This window comes from Lynx canadensis, chromosome X (assembly GCF_007474595.2).
Source record: "Lynx canadensis isolate LIC74 chromosome X, mLynCan4.pri.v2, whole genome shotgun sequence".
In the NCBI taxonomy this organism is placed as follows: Eukaryota; Metazoa; Chordata; class Mammalia; order Carnivora; family Felidae; genus Lynx; species Lynx canadensis.
The window spans coordinates 121,618,596-121,639,315 of NC_044321.2; the positions used below are offsets into that span (position 1 = coordinate 121,618,596).

General features: G+C 40.5%; 1 protein-coding gene across 2 annotated transcripts in view; it reads right to left on the reverse strand.

Annotated features, from left to right (window-relative positions):
- Positions 1 to 20,720, reverse strand: part of F8 (coagulation factor VIII) — a 127,620-nt gene that overhangs the window by 83,869 nt on the left and 23,031 nt on the right. For both annotated transcript variants that reach the window (XM_030305332.1, XM_030305330.1), the window contains exons 2-4: positions 19,038 to 19,159; positions 16,472 to 16,594; positions 8,927 to 9,139 (exon numbers count right to left, since the gene is read on the reverse strand). In XM_030305332.1, the coding sequence (XP_030161192.1) occupies positions 8,927 to 9,139; positions 16,472 to 16,594; positions 19,038 to 19,159 (458 nt within the window). The remainder of the gene's footprint in view (positions 1 to 8,926; positions 9,140 to 16,471; positions 16,595 to 19,037; positions 19,160 to 20,720) is intronic.

Here is a 20,720-nt window from a genome sequence, read left to right on the forward strand (position 1 = left end):
AAATTGACTTTTACTTTTCATGTTTAAGTCATGAATCTTAACACAGGTATGGATTCATAAAACCACCAACCATCAGGACACAGAACAGTTTCAACATGCCTCAAAACTCCCTCCTTCTATCCCATTATAGACATATATATAGTCATGTATACAGAGACAGTCATATATATGGTCATATCCTTGGCAACCACTGATCTGTTCTCCATTGCAGTATATTTGTATTTTTGAGGTTGTCCTACAAATGGAATCATACAATATATAACCTTTTGAGATTATCTTTATTACTCGAGATAATGCCTTTGAGATTTATCCATTTTGTTGAATATATCAGTACTTCATTGTGTTTTATTGCTGAAGAGCATTTCATGATGTGGATGTACCACAGTGTGTTTAACCAGTCATTTGTTAAAGGACGTTTAGGTTGTTTCCAGTTCTTGGCCATTACAAATAAAGGTGCTGTGAGCATTAATATACACGTTTATGTGATTGTTAAGTTTTTATTTCTCTAGGGTAAATACTCAGGAATGGAAATTAGGTGTATATTTAATTTTATAAGAAACTGGTTATAACTGTGACATCAATTCCAGGGTGTATGGGTTTTTTTCCCTACCACCAAGCAATTCTGTAACACCAGCTGGGTGTCCAACAATTTAACTTAATTCTGGTGCTATCTCTCTGGAGATGGTGTAGATTCCCACAAGTTAAGGGCTCAGTTCTATGGGACTCCCCTGCACCCACATGTCAGATGCCAATCGAAAGTCCAAATCATGACCTGTGCTTCTGACCCACCTCTATAGCTCAGAGGTTCCAACAACACCTTTCTTGGGTTCCATTAATTTGCTAGAGGAGCTCACAGAAGTCAGAGAAATAATTTACTTACTAGATTACCAGCTTATTCAAAAAGGATACGACTAAGAAACAACCAGGTGGAGGAGAGGTGTAGGGAAAGGCATGGGGAAAGGATGCAGAGCTCCCATGCCTTCTCCAGGTATGCCACTCTCCTCAAATCTCCTGGTGTTCACCAACCTGGGTCTCTGAACTCCGTCCTTTGTGGTTTTTTATGTAGGCTTCATTACACAGGCACAATTGACTGAATCATCAGACATTGGTGACTGAGCTCAATACTCAGCCCCTCTCCCCTCTCTTGGGGGTGGGGGTGGGGTCAGGGGGGTGAGACTGAAAATTCCAGCCTTCTAGTCACTTGGTTGACTCTGTTGGCAATCTGCTCCCATCCTTAGGTGTGTGGTCTAAAAATCACCACACTAACATAGCAAAAAGACATTTTTATTGCTCTCATCACAGAAAATCTCAAGGGTTTTAGAAGCTCTACCAGAAGGAGATGAAAACCAAATATAGATTTTATTTAAATCACAGTATCACACTGCCAAACTGTTTTCCAGAGTGGCTATGGTATTGTGAATCCCCACCAACAACGTATAAGACTTCCTGTTGCTCTGCATTCTTGACAGCATACTTAATTTTAAAATTACTACATTAGGTATTCTAATAGGTATGTAGCAGTATTTTGTTATGGTTTTAATATACATTTCCCTAATGACCAATGATATCGAGCATCTTTTCAGGTGTTCATTTACCACTTCTTTGCTGAATTATCTATTCAAATCTTTTGCCCATTTGAAGAATTGCTTTTTTTCCTTATTGTTGACATTTGAGAACATGATTTAGAAAATAAAATAAAATGTTTTATACACTATGTATATATACATATATAATACATATATAAAACGTATAAAAATATCTTGGCTATTGTGAATATATATATATGCATATATATGTATATTCCATTAGTAATATATATATTACATCAGTCCTTTGCCAGATATATGATTGGTAAATATTTTCTTCCAGTCTGTACCTTGTCTCTTCATTCTCTTTTTTTTTTTTTTAATTTTTTTTTTAACGTTTATTTATTTTTGAGACAGAGAGAGACAGAGCATGAACGGGGGAGGGTCAGAGAGAGGGAGACACAGAATCTGAAACAGGCTCCAGGCTCCGAGCTGTCAGCACAGAGCCCGACGCGGGGCCCGAACTCACGGACCGCGAGATCATGACCTGAGCCGAAGTCGGCCACCCAACCGACTGAGCCACCCAGGCACCCCTCTCTTCATTCTCTTAACAGTATTTTTTTTATTACAAAAGCAAAAGTTACTAGTGTTGATGAAGTCACATTCATCAATTTTTTCTTGTATGGACTGTTTTCGGTGTTTTCTCACCGAAAACCCTAGGTCAGAAAGATATTCTGCTATGTTTCCTAACAGTGTTATGGTTTTACATATTACATTTAGAACTATAATTCATTTTGAGTTAATCTTTGTATAATGTTAGGTCTACGATCATTGGATACAGCTATCTAATTGTCCAACACCTTTTGATGAAAAGACTATCCTTCCTCCTTTGAATTGTTTTTGCACCAAATCAATTGGCTTACTTGTGTGGATCTATTTCTGCACTTTTATTCTCTATCATTAATCTACAGGTCTATTCCATTTACTAATATATGTTATGATTACTGCAGTTTGTAGTAAGTTGGAAAATCAAGTAGGATTATTACTCCAAATTCATTCTTTTTTGCAAAATCATTTTAGCTAATCTAGTCCTTTTGCCTTTTCGTATAAATTTCAGAATCAGCATGTCTGTGGCCACAAAAAAATCTTGCTGAAAATCTACAGACGTGGGAGGACTAAGAGCTCCACTGTTCGCAAACACAGTATGTCTCTCTGACTTCTTTCACTTTGTAGTTTTCATCATATAGACAATTCACATGTTTTGTTAGATTTGTATCTAAGCTTTCAATTTTTGGAGCTACTGTAAACATTCTTTTTTTTCTTTTTTTTAAATATGAAATTTATTGTCAAGTTGGTTTCCATACAACACCCAGTGCTCATCCCAACAGATGCCCTCCTCAATACCCATCACCCACCCTCCCCTCCCTCCCACCCCCATCAGCCCTCAGTTTGTTTTCAGTTTAAACATTCTTTCTTAAATTTTGGTTTCCATTTATTCACTGATAGTATATAGAATACAAAATTTTTAAAGTTTTTATTTAAATTCCAGTTAGGTAACATACAGAGTAATACTCGTTTCAGGTGTACAATATAGTGATTGAACACTTCCATACATCACCCAGTGCTCATCACATGTGACCTCCTTAATTCCCATCACCTATTTCACCCATTCCCCGCAGCTACCTCCCCTCTGGTAACTATCAGTCTGTTCTCTATCGTTAAGAGTCTGTTTCTTGGTTTCTTTCTCTCTCTGTTTTCCCCTTTGATCCTCTGTTTTGTTTCCTAAATTCCACATATGAGTGAAACCATATGGTATTTGTCTTTCTCTGACTGACTTATTTCGCTTAGCATAGCTCTATCCATGTCATTGCAAATGGCAAGGTTTCATTTTTTTATGGCTGAGTAATACTCCATTGTGTATACTTCTTTATCCATTCATTAGTCGATGGACATTTGGGGTCTTTCCATAATTTGGTTATTGTTGATAATGCTGCTATAAACTTGAGGTGCATGTATCCCTTCAAAGTAGTATTTTTGTGTTCTTTGGGTAAATACCTAGTAGTGTAAATGCTGGATCACAGGGCAGTTCTATTTTTATTTTTTGAGGAACCTCCACACTGTTTTCCCGGCTGTATGTGCCAGTTTGCATTCCCACCAACAGTGCAAGAGGGTTCCAGTTTCTCCATGTCCTTGCCAACACTTGTTTTTTGTGTTGTTGATTTTAGCCATTATGACAAGTGTGAGGTGGTATCTCATTGTAGTTTTGATTTGTATTTCCCTGATGATGAGTAATGTTGAGCATCTTTTCATGTGTCTGTTGGCTATATGTATATCTTCTTTGGAAAAATTTCTATTCATGTCTTCTACCCATTTTTTAATTGGATGATTTGCTTTTTGGGTGTTGTGTTTCGTAAGTTGTTTATAGATTTTGGATACTAGCCCTTTATCAGATATGTCATTTGCAAATATCTTCTTCCATTCCATAGGTTACCTTTTAGTTTTGTTGATTGTTTCCTTCACTGTGCAGAAGTTTTTTATTTTGATGAGGTCCCAAAGTTTATTTTGGCTTTTATTTCCCTTGCCCCAGGGGACATATCTAGTAAGAAGTTGTTACAGCCAATGTCAAAGAGGTTGCTGCCTGTATTCTCCTCTAGGACCCACATAGATGGGTCTTGTTTTGTTTTTTTTTAAATCCATTCTGACAACACCCCATGTCTTTTGATTAGAGCATTTAGTCCGTTTACATTCAGAGTGATTATTGATAGATATTAACTTGGTGCAATTGTATTACTTGTTAAGTCATTGTTTCTGGAGATTTTCTCTGCTCATTTCTAGTCTTTTTTTGCTTTTGGTGTTTCTTTGCCTACTTAAAGAGTCCCCTTTAATATTTCTTGTAGGGCTGGGTTAGTGGTCACAAAGTCCCTTATTTTTTGTCTGGGAAATTCTATCTCTTCCTCTATTCTGAATGATTGCCTTGCTGGATACAGTATTCTTGGCTGCAGATTGTTCCCATTCTGCATTTTGAGTGTATCATGTCACTCTCTTCTGGCTTGCCAAGTTTCTTTTGGGAAATTTGCAGCTAGCATTATGGGTTTTCCCTTGTTAAGGTAAGGACTTCTTTTGTCTTGCTGCTTTTAAAATTTTTTCTTTATCACTATATTTTGCAAATTTAATTATAACGTTTCTTTGTGTTGGCCTGCTTTTGCTGATTTTGGTGGGAGTTCTCTGTGCCTCCTGGATCTAAATCTCTGTTTCCTTCCCCAGAATAGAGAAGTTTTCAGTTATTATTTCCTCAAATAAAATTAGTGCTCCCTTTTCTCTATATAGAATACAATTTATTTTTAACAGTTCTATTGAGATATAACTGCTATACAAAGAACTGCATATATTTAATATGTATAATTGGATGAGTTAGGCATATGAAAACACCCATGATACCATTACCAAATCAAGGTAATAGACATATGTAACACCTCTCAAAGTTTCTGTGTCTTTTAGGGTGGGTGTGTGTGTATGATAAAAACACTTAATATGAGATTACCCTTATAACAAATTTTGAAGTGTACAATACCATATAGTCAACTATAGGCACTTATGTTATATAACAGATCTTTAGAATTATTCATGTAGCATAATTGAAGCTTTATACCTTTTGAATAACAACTCCCAATTTCCTTTCCTCCAGCTCCTTGCAACCACTATTATACTCTCCACTTCTACAGAATTTTAGACTACTTTATGACTATTTTATATGCCTCATATAAGTGGACTCTTATATTTGCCTTTCTGTGACTGACTTATTTCACTGAACAAAATACCCTCCAGGTTCATACATGTTTTTGAAAATAACAGGATTTCCTTTTTTCAAATGCTGACTAACACTCCATTATTATATACATCCATGTGATTGTGATACATACATGATGTATGTATATATCACATTTTCTTTACCCATTTATTTGTCAATGGACACTTGGGTTGTTTCCACATCTTTGCTATTGTAAATAATGTTGCAGTAAATACAGGAGTGCAGATATCTCTTTGAGATCTTTTTTTTTTAATTTTTTTTTAATGTTTATTTATTTTTGAGACAGAGAGAGACACAGCATGAGCAGGGAAGGGGCAAAGAGAGAGGGAGACACAGAATGTGAAGCAGGCTCCAGGCTCTGAGCTGTCAGCACAGAGCCCGACGCGGGGCTCGAACTCACGAACTGTGAGATCATGACCTGAGCCGAAGTCAAATGTTTAACTGACTGAGCCACCCAGGCGCCCCGAGATCTTGATTTCAATACTTTTTGATATATACCAGAAGTGGAATTGCTAGATTATACGGCAATTGTTTTAGTTGTTTTCCATAACCACTGCACTGATTTACCTTCCTACCCATAGCGTACAGGGTTCCCTTTTTTCCACATCCTTGCCAACACTGCTATCTTGATTATAGCCACTCTAACGGGTATGAGATGATATATCATTATGGTTTTGGTTTGTCTTTCCCTGATGGTTAGTGATGTTTAGCACCTTTTCACATACTTGTTAACCATCTGTATACCTTTTTCCCCCCAGAAATATATTTTCACATCCTTTGCCAGTTTGGGGAATATAGAAGGGGAATAAAAAAGTGAAATTCTCCACCAGTTTGGCGGTACTTTAAATTCTGATGCCTTTTCCTGATCTGCTTGCTCTATTTGATTCTTAGAATTCTCAAATGGCTGGGCTAGGTGTTTTGTCAAGGTTCCATAGTCGGGTTCAATGGGAGATAAAGGGTGGCATATGTTTCCTCCATATTACCCAGAACCAGAACCTCTGTTGACTTTAAAAAAAAAAAAAAGATTTTATTTTTAAGTAATTTCAACACCCAATGTGGGGCTCAAATTTATAGCTCTGAGATCAAGAGCCCCATGCATCACTGACTGAGTCAGCCAGCCACCCCTCCGTTGACTTTTTAAGTCAGTTTTCTGTCAAAGAATTCTTTTGATTTTAAAGTTATTTATATTTTATATATAAACATGTATTGATGATTTTATTGTTTTGTTAAACTTTATATCTCACAGATAACACACTGTAGTTTTAGCACTTTGTCATAAATTCGGATTATGAAACTGAACTTAGTGTATGAGAGATCATGCTTCTACTCCCTCCCCTCTTGTTTTTTTTTTTCATAGTCATCATAATCATCCAGAAATGGTGGTTCATGTTCACAAATTCTTTGCCTATCCTCTCATGCAAATGTGGAGCCTAATTCTCCTCCCCTTTTATGGGCTGGCCATAGTGACTCATTCCAACAAACAGAATGAGGTGGACGGGATGCTGTGTGATTTCAGAGGGCAGGTTAAAAAAGGGACCATATAAAAAGACAGCATGAGCCACCATAAAAAATATCTGGCTACTTAAGAGAGAGAAGACAAGCCAAAGACTGAGAAAAGTATTTGCAAAAGACATATTTGATAAAGGACCATTATCCAACATGTACAAAGAACTCTTAAAACTCAACAATAAAAAAACCAATCTGATTTAAAAAATGAGAAAAGGACCTGAACAGACACCTCAGCAAAGATATGCAAATAAGCCTATGAAAATGTGCTTCATGTCATATGTTATCAGGGAAGTGCAAATTAAAGCAATGTGATACCACCACATGCCTATAAGAATGGCCACATTCCAAAACACTGGCAACACCGCAAGCTGGTGATGATGAGGAGCAACGGGTACAGAGCCACCTTGGAAAACAGATTGGTGGTTTCGTGCAAAAGAAAGCCTACTCTTACTGTATGATCCAGTAGTTGTACTCCTTGGCATTTGCCCAAAGGGGTTGAAGACTATGTATGCACAGAAACCTGCACACGGCTGTATTCATAACTTAAAAATTGGAAGCAACCAAAGTGTCCTTTATTGGTGAGTGAATAAACTAACTGTGATACATCCAGACAATAGAATGTTATTCAGTGCTGAAAAGAAAAAAGCTATCAAGCCATGAAAAGACATGAATGAAACTGAAATGCCTATTACTAAGTAGAAGAAGCCAATATGAAAAGAGTATATAATGTATGATTTCAACTATTTGACATTCTGGAAAAGGCAAAACTATGGAGACTATTTAAAATAACAGAGGTTGGTGGAACACCTGGGTGGCTCAGTCGGTTGAGCGTCCGATTTCAGCTCAGGTCATGAGCTCACAGTCTGTGAGTTTGAGCCTCGTGTCTGGCTCTGTGCTGACAGCTCAGAGCCAGGATCCTGCTTCGGATTCTGTGTCTTCCTCTCTCTCTGCCCCTCCCACACTCGTGCTCTGTCTCCATGTCACTCAAAAAATGAATAAACATTAAAAAATTTTTAATGAAAAAATGAAATGTGGTTGTTGAGGGGTAGTAGAGGAAAGGATGGGTAGATGGGACATGTATGATACTATAATGATGGATACATGTCATTACACATTTGTCCAAACTGTAGAATGTAGACCAACAAGAATGAACTGTCATGTAAAGTATGGACTTAGGTTGATAATGGTATGTCAATGTAGGTACATCGATTGTAACAAGCATACCACTCTGGGGTAGGATGTTGACAGTAGGGGAGGCTGTGTGTGGGTTGCAGGCAGGTGGTATTTGGGAATTCTCTGCAGTTTCTGCTCAATTTTGCTGTAAAACTGAAACTACCCTAAAACATGGAGTCCATTTAAAAGGAAAAAAAAGGAAAAACTTCTGGCTACCCTGTAGCTCCCACACTGAAAAGATCTTGTGGAAAGCTCTAGCTATTTGAGTTTTCTAAGTGTAGGTGCCACACATGTGAATAAAGTTTTACTCAGGATGACCTTGGCTCCAGCCACTATCTGACTACAACCTCATTAGAAACCCTGGGATAGACCATCAGGTAAACATAGTCCCAAATTCTGTGAGAGACCCACAAAAACCATGAGAAATTAGAAATGATTATTGTCATTTTAAGCCACTAAATTGTAATAGTTAAAGGAATAAAAAAAAAGTCCATTGAAGCTGAATTCACTATTAAAAACTCAGAATTACAGTAAATTCTGCAATGTTTACTTCCCTAATTTAGTGCATGCCATTAAACTACAAACTAAAAACAGCTTTGATTAGTATAAGATGATTTGTAGAATAACAAGTTATAAATGTTTGCTTTTCTCCAATTTTTACATGCTTTTGTGATACAGATGATACACTTGGATGTGTTCATCTCCAGGAAGCTCTCAGGGAATGTAACACAAAATTTAAGAAAAGACTACAGAGAGCCCATAGAATATAATATTTTCTTTCCATGGGCATAATTCTAGGGAAAAGAAACCTCCTTAGATGAAAGAACACAAATGCTATCTTTTATGAATCGACCTAGATGTTTGTACTTCTCTGTTATTTCATCTGAGTCCTACCCTCTCTGCCACTTACCTTCTTTGCAAACCAGCAGGGCTCCAATGAGGCCTGAATTTAGGTCTTTCACCAGGTCCACATGAGAAAAATATGAATAGGTGAGACATGGAGGATCCGAGGCCATCGGTCCATTCTCTTTCAGGACCTGCCAGATGTAGGTATGACTCTCACCAGGAAAGACTTTATCATCTTCCTTCTCCTTCTGGCTGGTCTGGTCCTCATATTCAGCACCTAGAGCAAGAAGGGATACAATTGTCCTTTCCATACCCATTATTTACTCAAGGAAATGTATCAAGCTTGTTATTATCAACAGATTCTACACAAGAAATAGACTTTCTGCAACTGAATTTGGAAGACTACTAAGCAGCCTTACATAGCCCAGAGAAGTTGTAGACCACTAATGCAAACGTGAGGGGTTCGGGGGGTCTCACTGCAACCTCCAGATATTAACAAATAATACTACTTTCATCATTGCATCTTTTTACCTAGTTTGCGTTCATTCAACTTGACAGACATAGGTTGCTTATGTACTTTGTCCCAGATTCTTTAATGAGCACTGGTGAGGATAGTGGAAAGGTGAGATACACGGAGTTTTAAAAATGTTTTTAACTTGGCTCTTCTTTGGAGGAACAGATCACATCAGGGGCAGATATTTTCTGGCCGCCCCATCCTTAGTGGTGTTAAAATGGACTCCTGGATTAGTGTGATGCCTTGATTCTCAATTGAGCACTATATGTGTTCATTGTTAATGAAGCGTCATTGCTTCCAGGTCATTTCAGTGGACAGGGGTAGAGAATATTTAAAGGCACTGACCTCTTGTACTTCTATTGAAACATCTTTTCTAGCAACTCACCATAACTTCCCGGATTTATAATAGTCTCTGGAGTTCCAGAGCGGTTCAAGGCATTCAGGGGGCTCTTCATTTATACCCTATCTTATCCCCTAATATGTACACATCCGAGAGAGGGACCTCTCCAACACAGCAGTGCAACGCACCCCTGAACTGCCCCTACTCCGCCTGTACTTTCACTAGAAGCTTTCAGCAACCAAGGCCACCTCCAAAGGACAGATGGGTAGTCCCCACTCTAAAGTCAGTCTCTCTGGGGTATAGGGACACCCTCTTCAGTGTGCACTAGGTACTACTGGCTTCATGTGGAAGCAACATCAGACCAACACCTGCACGTGCCAGAGACAGGTAGACATTTTTAAAAACCTGAGTCAGCATCTGGGGATGGAATGTGCATTTCAGGTGCCTGTGTGATCATGGGTTGATATTAAATTCTAGACAGTAGATACATTTGGATAGGGAGGGAGGGAATCAGAGGAGATACACAAGGGGCTTCAACTGTATCTATAATGTTTAATTTCTTAAAGCAGAGATGGCAAAATGTTAAGATTTGGCAAAGTGAGGCGACAATTGTTTGTTTGCTATATTATTTTCTGTGCCTTTGTTTGAAGCATTTCATTAAGAAATGAATATCCTTTAAAAAAAAAGAAATGAATATTCTCTTTCCTGACAGTAGGGTTGGGAAAGAGGTGTGGAACGTTTGATGAGAGGCCACGAATGTGTGAAGCACTGTAGCTGTCCTGGGGAGAGGGACGGTGAACCACCGGGAGAACTGTCGCAGTAGGATGGCCAGGAGGTGCCGAGCTGACGAATGAGGAACTTAGTGACATGATTCCGGGTGAATGTATACTTTTACTTCCACTATGGCCATTCACTTGGCTGCTAGTTGAATAGGCAGAGAACAGCTGTAACCAGGGTAGTGGTTTAGCCAAGTGAAGAGAATGGAGGTCAGGGAGGCCAGGAAACTGGGACTGCATGCAAGGGCACCATGTCTGTGATGAGCCAGGGCATATGAGCTGGGCAAGGAGGGAAGCGATAGCAGTGGATGGCAGATTCCAACGAGAATGAAGCGCTGTTGGAATGGGCAGTGAGAAACATTCAAGGTGGTGCTCAAACATTGAACACTTGAACTTGAGATTTCGGGGGCTGCTCAAGTTGCTGATAACAAAACCTATTCTTCAATGAACACAAAGGTGATTTGTGAAGACCAAGAAAAGTAGGTGGTACCTGGAAAAAAGCATTGTGCACAGCCCTTAAAGTCTATTATCTACTAATGTGTATTATTTTTGGAAGATCCCTGCCTCCATCAGACTCTTATCTGAGCTTGTACGTCAGCCACCTGCAAATATTCTAAACAGAAGGTAAGGTGTTCTGTGTAATTTTCACTTTCTGTTATATGCGGAACAACACTGTTGTGACATTTGAGAGTTCAGGGAGTCCATCTGTCTGATATCAGTGTGTGTTTCCCATGGAAGATGTCCTAAGGAGTGTACTGAATCAACAAAAATCCACTTCCGAAAGGACGTCATTTTGTAATTAGCCCTTGAGCCAGTCAAAGCTTTCTCCAGTAGTTTTGGGCTTGAGATACGCAAGGAAGAGAGAAAAGTTGAGGAGTACATCACAGAGCTTCCTGTTGAGAAGACTGTTAAATAACCGTCCCAAATATAGCAATGTGAAACAACCACCACCTTACTACCCTCACTGACTCTGTGGGTCAGGAGCTCAGAGCACAGGCTCTTCTGCTCCAAGGTATCTAGGGCGTCAGCTGGCATGCCACAAACAGCTGAGGGCTAGAACCATCTGGAGGGTTTTTCATTCACGTATCTAGTAGCTGGATGGGACTGACCTGAAAACTGGATTCAGTTGGGACTGTCGACCAGCGCACTTACACCTGGGACTTTCTACTTGGCTTTGGCTTCCTCATGGGGACCTTGAGGAGTCAGGGGGCCAAATGGCATTTCAGGATGCCAAGAGTGAATGTTCCCACAAACAAGACAGAAGCAGCCTATTATTTCAGCACTCAGTGCCAAAAGTCACATGGCATGGGCTGTACCACACACTATTTGTCGAAGCAGTTACAGGCCTCCACAGATTAAAGGGAAAGAACTATAGATACCAGAGGCGCCTGGGGGGCTCAGTCAGTTGAGCGTCTGACTTCAGCTCAGGTTATGATCTTATGGTCTGAGAGTTCGAGCCCCGTGTCGGGCTCTGTGCTGACAGCTCGGAGCCTGGAGCCTGCTTCGGTTTCTGTCTCCCTCTCTCTCTGCCCCTCCTCCATGTACTCTTTCTCTCTCTCTCAAAAGTAAAATAAAACATTAAGAAAAATTTTAAAAATATATAGATTCCAGCTCTTGATGGGAGGAGTGTCAAGGCACCTTCTACCATGTTTCTGTAAACCACCACACTAGGGCATTCTAAAAGTGAGTCACCGATGCTCTGAAGTTGGAAGCTATCTCAACAATGTGCACTCAGTAACCAAGGTAGCTGGTAATCTACACAGAGATCTCACAGTCAGGCCCAGGGGCTGTGGCAATCTCTTTGGTCTCCACCTTCCACCTCCAGCCCCAATCCTGTTCCATCCCCTGATGTTTATGTCCTTGTATCTGCATCCTCCCTCTGCCTGGCCTCCACTGCACTGGGTGTCCTGGAGAACTCTCTACCCAACCCTCTGCAGTTAGCTGGTCAGCCTGATTCCAGGCTTAGCCTAGGGCCCCAGAAGTTAGCCAAATGCTGTGCCTCAGGGGCTATTCCACCCCGCTTCCTGGAACCATCAGTTATTATTCCTTTACCTGATCTCTGCTCAGCAGCTTTGGGTTGACACTTCTTGACTTGTATGTCTCCATGCTGTCTTTCAGGTTTCACTCAAAGTTTTGCAGCTCATGGCCAACCTCACCTAATCCTTATTGAGAACCTCACTTCACGGACACATCTATAGCTTGGGTTGGTGCCTCCCCACTAGTCCAGAAAAGAAAGTAAAAATGTACCTCTAGCACTGAACTTTCATTTTCAGCTCCACCAAATCTGAAATTTGCTTGGACCTGCTTTTCACTCGTTTTGTGGCTACTTTCACAGACACTTCACGTGAACAAGCTGTCTTGGTTTATATCTTGTGCCTTTAGATTCTAGCAGCCATGGCAAGTCATATGGCTAAGCTGCACATCAATATGGCAGGGAAAAATAGCTCTCCCACTCTGGAGAGGGGATGATTACTTGCTAAACAGTAACATGATTTACCAGAGTTGGCTTGGGAGAGAAAAACGACAGGTTTGCAAAGTTATGCAAACATAAAACAGATCGGCATTTGCCTGCAACTAGAAATGGGAATGGGTCTGCAAAGAGAGAATTTCTTGAAGTGACAGAAGTGTTCTAAAGACGAATTGTGTTGATGGCTGCACACGTGTAAAAGTCTATGAAAATTCATCAAACTGCTTTTTATTGAAATGTAGTTGACATACGATATTGTATTAGTTTCAGGTGTACCACAGGGTGATTTGGCAATTGCATACATTGCTCAATGGTAATCACAGTAAGTCTGGTTACATTTGTCACCATACAAAGTTGTTACAATATTATTGACTTCATTCATTATGCTGTACATTACATCCCTGTGACTTATTTATTTTATAATGGGAAGTTTATACTTTTTAATCCCCTCCATCTATTTTTCCCATCCCCCAACTTCCCTAGTCTCTGGAAACCACCAGATTGTTCTTTGTGTCTATGAATCTGTTTCTGTTTTGTTTTGTTTTTAGATTTCACATATAAATAAAACCATATAGTATTTGTCTTTCTCTGTCTGACTTATTTCAGTTAGCATAATACACTCTAGTTCCATTCACATAATTGGAAATGCAAGATTTCATTCTTTTCGTTGGCTGAGTAATATTCCAGTGTGTGTGTGTGTGTGTGTGTGTGTGTGTGTGTGTGAGAGAGAGAGAGAGAGAGAGAGAGAGAGAGAGAGAGAGAGAAAGAGAGAGAGAGAGAGAGAGAGTATCCCACACCTTCTATATCCATTCATCTATGGGTGGACACCTGTGTTGCTTCCATATTTGGGCTATTGTAAATAATGCTGCAATGAACATAGGGGAGCATATATCTTTTCAAATTGTGTTGTTTTCAGTTTCTTTGGACAAATACCCAGAAGCAGAATTGCTGGATCATATGGTAGCTCTATTTTTAATTTTTGGAGTCACCTCCATGCTGTTTTCTACAGTGGCAGCACCAGCAGTGCATGAGGCTTCCCTTTGTGTCACACCCTTAGCAGCACTTGTTATTTCTTGTCTTTTTGATACTAGCCACTCTGACAGGCGTGAGGTGGTACCTCAGTGTGGTTTTGACTTGTATTTCCCTGATGATGAGTGATGTTGAGCATCTTTTCATGTGTCTGTTAGCCATCTGGATGTCTTCTTTGGAAAAATGTCTAGTCAGGTCCTCTGCCATTCTTCATTTGTTTGTTTGTTTTAATTGGGTGGTTTGTTTTCTTTGATATTTAGTTTTGATATTTAGTTTTGTGAATTCTTTATATATTTTGCATATTAACCCATTATGGGACATTTCATTTGCAAATACCTTTTCCCATATAGTAGGTTGCTGTTTCATTTTATCAATGGTTTCCTTCATGTATGCCAAAACTTTTTAGTTTGATACAGTTCCATTTGTTTATACCTGCCTTTGTTGCTGTTGCTGTCAAACTACTTTAAATGGGTGAATTCTATGATATGTAAGTTATACCTCAATAAAACTGTACAAAAGTGTTATGGGGAGAGGGGCACCTGGGTGGCTCAGTTAGTTAAGCATCTGACTTTGGTTCAGGTCATGAGCCTGGAGTCTGCTTCAGATTCTATGTCTCCCTTTCTCTCTGCCCCTCCCCATCCCCTCCCTCTCAAAAAATGAATAAACATTAAAAAATTTTTTAAAAACTAAAAAATGCTATGGAGAGGGGCACCTGGCTGGCTCAGTTGGTAGAGCATGCAACTTTTGATCTCAACTTAAAAAAAATGTTATGGGGAAAACATACACAAAACTCAATTTTAGATGGATCACAGACCTATATACAAAAGGTAAAATAATAAAACTTCTGGAGAAAAGCATGGAAGAAACTCTTCAAGACTTTGGGGTAGGCGAATAAATATCTTTTTTTTTAATCTTTATTTTTGAGAGAGAGAGAGACAGAGTGGGAGCAGGGGAGGGGCAGAAAGAGAGAGAGGCACAGAATGTGAAGCAGGCTCCAGGCTCTGAGCTTCCAGCGCAGAGCCCGATGTGGGGCTCGAACCCATGAATCATGAGATCATGACCTGAGCCAAAGTCAGACGCTCAACCGACTGAGCCACCCAGGTGACCCAGGGTAGGCAAATATCTTAAACAGGACATGAAGCTCTAACATGGAAAGAAAAAGTGATAATTTTTTGGGATGAACTTCTGTGCTTCATTAGTAACTTTTGTTTGCCAAAAACTTATTGAGACAGTGAAAATTCAAGGCACAGACTGGAAGAAGATATGCAAATATTTACATCTGTCAAATGGTGTGTATTAAGAATATATAAAGTACCTGTACAAATCAATAAGAAAAAGATAAACAACTCCTTTTTTCAATAGGAAAATCAGTTAAACACTTGATATGATATTTTACAGTAGGGTATCAGAAAGGTCAACACATCACAGATTTAACTGACATCCTGGGGCTCCCAGGCTAGTCTAAGAAGGCCAGGAGCTTGTGGATCACAACATGTGAGTATACAGGCTTCTGACAGGGCCATAAGTCACATGGATTTGAGGCCGTTGCCTCACTGTGTTGCTGCTGGGCAGAACCACTGTGGACGCACATGTGAGAGATTAAATAGTTTTCCCAGACTTCACCAGGCATAGGGTGCAAAACAGTCATCTCTATGCTCACCCTGAGCTGCAGGACTGTGAGGACCCTGGCCTCTCTAAAAAGCTACTAGATATGTTCTGGAAGCTCCCACTGGATAATCCTCATGGGAATAGCCTGCCTGGCTCCAGCCAGAATTGGGATGACATTTCCTCTATACCACCAGCCCCCACCTGTCATCTTCCCCCAACCCAGGTCTGCCTTGGCCTTATGGGTACAACTCAAAAAATTAAGACTTTCCAATTTCAGAAGCAATTAGTCAACATGTAAGCACAGTTAGGCTGTTCAACATAGGGCATGTGCTCAAATACTTTATTAATGATTTTCTTGAATCTTCTTGATCTATATATGCCCTAGTCTATCTGGACAATGTGGCACCCCCTTCACTCCCTTCATGCATTGTGAAGGTTAAGGAGACGCTAGGTAAAGTGGGGACTGAGGCCATACAGGTTGTTTATTTTAACGAGGTCAGCTTGTGCTTATCACGTAGTGGCATTGATATTTAGAAACTGGGGGGAGGGGAGGGAGAGGAAATATCTAGAAAGTGAGAATCTAAGGAAGGAAGAATTCTATTTCATTTCCATATCATGAGCCTTCATCCTCCCTAGGAAATTTCTGGGCATAGGAAGGCAGATAAGTGGAATTGTTAGGATCTGTAGCCTGGCTCCTCAAGGGAGAACAGGAACCAAATTAACTTCAGGGCTTCAACTAAGATGACAATGTTCCTGACTTCATGAAACAGGCCTTGGTTTGAATCCTGACTCCCCCATTCACCAGCGGTATGACCCTGTGTTCAATACTCCTTTATCCCTGGGATGAGAGGACACTAGCAAGGCATCTGACTCACCTTCAGAAGCTTTCCAATAGGATACGCCAACAGCATGAAGACTGACAGGGTGAGAAGCCATGTTCTTGAGTGTAATGACCACTGTGTCAAAAACTTCGGCCCGGATGGTAGGACCCAGCAGACCTGCAAGAACAGGATGTCCCTCAAAGGTCACTTGGAGAGCAGCACTCCAGAAAAGCTGGTATTATGAAAGTGATGGCCAAAGTCATGTCCCTGTGATTATTGATAGAAAGTAGTAATTGAATGAATAAATGCATAAACTGCCATCACCAGCTCAGTGTCATGATTCTTCTGAGGATAGATTTCTGGCAATTAATTCAGTTGAGTTCCTACTATATTCTAGGAACTGTCCTAGGCACTGGAGACATAGGAGTGAATAAGACACATCATGAAAATTATATTCTACAGAATGAAATCAGGAACATAAAGAAATAAGAACTATTCTGTTTGTGGTCAATGCTGTAAAAGATGGTAGTGAGCTAGAAAATGCTGAAGCAGGAGATACAAGATCCTTTAAGTATAGGGGTCAGGAAGGGCATGTTTGAGGAGGTGGAATTTGAGCAGAGATCTAATTAAAAAGCAAGATTTGCAAAGATCTCATAGAATAACATTCAAAGCACATGAAACAAATGGAAAAGTCCTGAGACAGGAATAATATTGACATGGTCGAGTAAGATGTGAACGAGCAGGGGAATAATAGAAATAGGGTTATAAAGGCAGGGAGCAAACGTAACATGTAGGACTTTGTAGGGCCCAGGGGTTTGGATGAATTTGGAATTCATAAGAAATGAGCAGACTTGGGACTTATTTTGGATGAAGAGTCAACAAGACTTGCTGATGGACTGGATATTAGAGATAGGAAAAGAAAAAAGAGAGCAGCTAAGGATGATTCCTGTGCTTTGGGCTTGTGTAACTGGGTGGCAGTCAGGCCAGGACACAGAAAATTAAGAGGGAAACCAAATCAAGACTTGACTTACACACATATTAAGTATAAGATACCTACAAAATGATTTGAGTGAACTGGATTCAATGGGACAAAAACATAAAATAGACTTATTTTGCATAGTTTTTAACTGTGTTCTGTGCAGTTTCCCTTCTAGCACTTTGAATAGTCTCCAAATTGCTCCAGTAACCTTCACATATCAGCAGTATCATATTAGTCCAGTGATACCAGTCTAGACCAATTAGTCCAGGCTAGTAAAATATCAAACGTTTGATGTCTCCTGCAATTTAAGGGTCCTTCCCTCCTTCAGCTAAGTCCTGACAATTTCAGAAACCTATGTTCTCATCTTCCTCTCCTAACCCTCCTCCCCGACTCACCTTACTGCCTCTGGGCCCTCTAAGGTTGGAGCTAGTGAGAAAAGGACAGGGGCGGAAAAAGAGGCATGAATGTTCTTGGAAGGAACAGTGATAATGTGGCTTTGGCACCCCTGGTTGTGGGACATGCCAAAATTCTGTGTCTTTCATCCTTAGGGAATTTATACGAGTTCTTTGGAGACTCTCTGTCTTCCAATCATGCTCTCTCCAGCTGTCACTTGTATCTCTCTTCTCAGTTTTTGCTTCTGACAATACAATCACAGAGACCTTTTCTGGAGTCACCCAGCCCTGGTAGGAAGACATCCTGGGCAGGATCTTCTCAAGACAAATCTTGTCCTATGACCTTCCTTGCTCATCTCACACCTAACAGCAACAGTGCACTTAGCTTCAGCTATAACCCACAATCCTTATGATGACATCAGGGGAAGTTCCCCAAAGACTCTGGCCTTGACAAATTTTCCAGATAAAAACCAGGCACTAGTCAGAGTCTTACAAACTCCACAGGTGTTATGTCAAGCCTTCTAAATGGTTCTCCTAAGGCCTCCTTCACTACACCTTGACATGAGGATGAGGCCTCCTTCCCCTGTGGGGTGGAGGATATAACAAATCACCAAAATTGGTTTCCAAAGAAATCCTCAAGTCTACATTATTTCATAAGTTTCTAGTCTTCTTTTATATAGGCTGGAGGTGCATGATGGGCTAAGGGTTGTAGAACCAATTTGGGGGCACCAGCTAACCAAGTCCTAAATATGAGGACTGATATTTCTCTTTAGAATTGGGGGGGGGTGCTTGTCACCTAGAGCTCTCAGAAATAATTCTAAGGTAGGAGATGTCTCATCTTAATATCCTGTTACGTTCTTACTTGATATCTAAGTGGGCATATCAAGTAAGCAGTGTGAACTGAAGATTTAAACCTGGGAGTAACTGGTACAGAGATGGTGTCTTAAAATCTCTATACCAGATTGGATAACATCAATCTGGATAACTGGATAACATCAGCTAGGGATAGAAGCTAAAGAGAAGATAAAGGAAGCCCTGGTCCAAGACCCAGAGGACTCTAACATCTAGAGTACAGCAGAGAAGGAGGGCCTGGCACAAAGATGGAGAATACTCAGTGTATTTCCCTACAGGTGGTAGTAAGGGAAGCCTAGCCCTCTTCAACTGTAGCTGGAAGACTGGGGGATCCTTGCCAGGACACCAGACACAGATATTCAGTTTCATAATACACAGTCAGTGTTGTTTCCATTACCCATCCATGGTGGCCTGGGCTTGGCAATGTTGAAAAGGCGATCTGTAAACTCTACAAACACAGTCTTTCTGTACATGACTGATGTGTTGAATGGCAAAGATCTTGGCACCCCAGGGGATAACCTGTGTGAAGAAAGGAAAAAGTCATTCATTTTGGTGACCTTCTTTGAACCCATTTTGAAAAGCAGCTGAAAGTAAAGCTTCTATCCCACTCTCCTCTACTGTTAACAAGGCAAATTGGAAATTGTGTATAAGCCCCTGCTATAGGCTGAATGTTTATGTGTGCACAAAACGGGATTACTGACCTTAGAAAAGAGACTTCAGAGAGATCTCTCACCTCTTCCACCACACAAAGGTACAGTGAAAATATGGCCATCCATGAACAAGGAACAGGGCCCTCACCAAACACCAAATCTACTGGCACCTTGATCTTGGACTTTCAGCCTCCAGAACTACGAGAAATAAATGTCTGTTGTCTGTAAGCCACCCACTGTGTGGGGTTTTGTTATAGCAGCCTGAGCTGAGACAATCCCTAATATCTATAAAACCAAAACACTGTTTTCAAAAGTCACCCGGGGGCGCCTGGGTGGCTCAGTCGGTTAAGTGTCCAACTTTGGCTCAGGTCATGATCTCGTGGTTCGTGAGTTTGAGCCCTGCATCCAGACTCTCCTGTCAGTGCAGAGCCTGCTTAGGATCCTATGACCCTCTCTCTCTCTCTGCCCCTCCCCTGCTCATGCTCTCTTTCTCAAAAATAAACATTTAAAAAAAAGTCATCTGAGGGGCACCTGGGTGGCTCAGTCAGTTGAGCTCCGACTTCAGCTCAGGTCATGCTCTTCCAGTTCAAGGGTTCAAGCCCCGCGTCGGGCTCTGTGCTGACAGCTCGGAGCCTGGAGCCTGCTTCAGATTCTGTGTCTCCCTCTCTCTCTGCCCCTGTTCCGCTTGCACCCTGTCTTGCTCTATCTCTGTCTAAAATAAATAAGCGTTAAAAAAAATTTTGAAGAGTCATATGATACATTAGGTGCTGTTTGATAAAATAAATCATAAATTGGTACATATACGCTACGTCGGCAAAAATTCCTTTGCCAAAGCAGGCACTACATGGTCCTTCAATTTCATCTCCAAAAGAGGGTGACTTTAAATAAGTTGTATTCAAATTTTGTCAGTATGTACCTCAAATTATACTTCCCTTCTTAGGGATACCAGGAATATCACAGAGAAAATTACTGGTTCCCGACTGTTTCCTCTCTGTACCTGACAAGTTAGGTTGTCGTGTTCTGGGGCCCAGTCTAGGTTAAGTGATCAAAATGACCAATGTGAATCCTAGTGAGAAAGGTTCCAGGTGAATGGTTGAAAATATGCAGTGGTTGAAGGTGACTAGTGCCACTCATTTTCACACTCAGAGTCATCGGGCAGAAACCATACGCTCCGTGCCACTCACTGTGCCATCACAAAACACATATGAGAAATGAACATGGAAAAGGAGATATACACTTAGATATGGAGAGGTGTTATTTCTTTTTCACATTTAACATCAGATTTCAATCTCATATATTTGAGGAATAATTAAAAATGACCTCTTATGGTTAACTGTTCACAACTGCACACTAGGTCACCCGATGCCCCTTTCTCCACTTAAAACCCGACTCTTGTTTTCTTGTAACACTGGAAAGGAAACAGCTGCGGG